At 30.3% G+C, this 2,048-nt stretch overlaps 1 protein-coding gene across 1 annotated transcript; it reads left to right on the top strand.

Moving 5' to 3' along the window:
- The first annotated feature begins 222 nt into the window (after window positions 1-222).
- LOC119677212 lies at window positions 223-1,103 on the top strand. Its single transcript, XM_038088484.1, has 2 exons — window positions 223-571; window positions 811-1,103. Exons 1-2 carry the CDS (start codon window positions 223-225, stop codon window positions 1,032-1,034), a joined length of 573 nt encoding a protein of 190 aa, XP_037944412.1. The 3' UTR covers window positions 1,035-1,103.
- The last annotated feature ends 945 nt before the right edge of the window (window positions 1,104-2,048 follow it).

Raw genomic sequence — 2,048 nt, 5'->3', positions numbered from 1 at the left:
CATGGACTTGATTCCAAGTTCGTCTTATCCAAAATGGAAATAGAAGACGTTGAGTCGTTGTTTAACAAATTAGGAACATCTCATTTTGGAAACGGATTAATATTTAAGGCCGGATTGAGAGAGTGGCGAAAAGAAGCGGTTTGTACCAGATAACATTGATACGATTCACATGGATAACATACATTTCTTCAGAATATTCCTTTTACATGTGACAAGGATACAATGTCCGAAAATAGCCGAATCTTAGAATGGTTAGAAAAGATCTCCGATGATCTAAATGAAGTTCGAACATCTAGAGAATCCACGCCCATTGTCCAACCCTTACAAGAATATTTTGTCCCTCACAGTGAAAATGTTGTTAACGTGTTGAAAAAAACTGTGAATGGACAACTTGTTTTAAGTTTTCACGAAAAAAATGGACATTTAGACACCAAAAATCAGAAAGTTTTAACCCATTGCATTGTGGACCAATATGTGAGGGATAATGTCAAGATGACTTATTCTGATATGAGGCAATGGGCTGCAGCCATCTGCGAAGTCTTTCCTAAAGAAAAATCGGTTGTTATTATATTATTTATATTCACTTAAACATATCTTAAATATTGAAAGAATTAATTTTCAAATTTAGGAAACATATTTTCTTGCACGAAAACCCGGAAAAAAGAACCCCACAGGAAAATTGTACTCACGATGGACAAATTCAGATAAAGAGCAAATTAAATTTAAAGGTGTCAGCGCGGAACACATTTTTGAGACGCCTATCAGTTTTGGTAAAAAATACATTATTTGTCTAAAAATTCATTTATATAGATTTTTGCGAAAAAAAGTGTTGGCTTCAGCACAACTGTAGTCCATGGGAGACAGTAAGAACTTTTTGGAAAGAGACATCGGCGTATAGAATATCAAACCTTAAAAGTGATGACAGCCTGAGCACCTTTTTTGATGAATGGCCACGCTTAACTGATTTCAATGGCTATGAATTAGTAAGACTCCATATTTCAGTTTATTATGTTTTCTGCATGTATTTATATTAATATCATTAATCTTTGTTTTTCTCAACAGATCGATATTGATTTCGAAACATTATATCCCGGAACTGGAAATTTACTATTTTTAAAACTAGATAGCTTTTATAAAAAGTTGGTAACAATTTTTAAAGCAGATATCAAAGACATAACTTCTAAAGAGCTTATGTTAAAACATCTATTTAAAGACGACATCTCCAAGGTATGAAAGCACTTTTATATTGTAAAAATTATGTTTACATTACTCTTTGTATTTAATCACCATCAAACAATATTGTACAAAGATAACAATTAATTCACTATTTTTGTTAACAGATTCAAAATATTGCATAAGTACACTGTTACTTCATTCCTTACTTCAACCTCTCCGCCAAAGTAAGAACGAAAAACCGACAATAGCAGACGCACAAGCTGATTTCGTAACGCTTGTAACAACACCAAATGATATTGAGCGTAAAATTGAGGAATTAATAAACAGCTATGCTAGTCGAAAGGAGAAATTACAGCCTCATATCTTAGTTGTTGGACCTGATTTCTGCAAGATATCTGAGTTTTATGTGTTTTGTGATGGAATTAAATGGAGATGCTGCTCATACATGAAATGTGTGGATTGTGTAATTAAGCTAAGTTATGTTTATAAAATTAAGTATTCGCACAACAGCAAGCAAGTTTGGGCATTTTTGGAACAAAACTTTTTTGAATTAAAATCTGAAGAATAATTATAAGTAACGCTTTTTATAAAAAATTTCAAAAAATTTGTTGAAACAAATAACTATTTCAAACGTTTTTAGATTTAATTTTTTTTTAGAATAAATTCCTAATTAATTTAGAATTATGTAGTTATATAGCAAAATATTGTAGTTTATATATAAATAAAAAACTTTTGTTAATTAATAAATATACAGATAAAGATAAAAATAATAACAAACTTTTTCTAGAAAATCAAAGGGTTAATATAGTAAGTATAAGAATAAATCCTTCTTAATATATTTAAGAAGACCTCAAACTGAAAGTAAGAAGATA

Source organism: Teleopsis dalmanni, chromosome 2 (assembly GCF_002237135.1).
Source record: "Teleopsis dalmanni isolate 2A chromosome 2, ASM223713v2, whole genome shotgun sequence".
NCBI classification, from domain to species: domain Eukaryota; kingdom Metazoa; phylum Arthropoda; class Insecta; order Diptera; family Diopsidae; genus Teleopsis; species Teleopsis dalmanni.
Note: the sequence above shows the minus strand (reverse complement) of the source record. Positions and strands in the feature narration are given on the sequence as shown.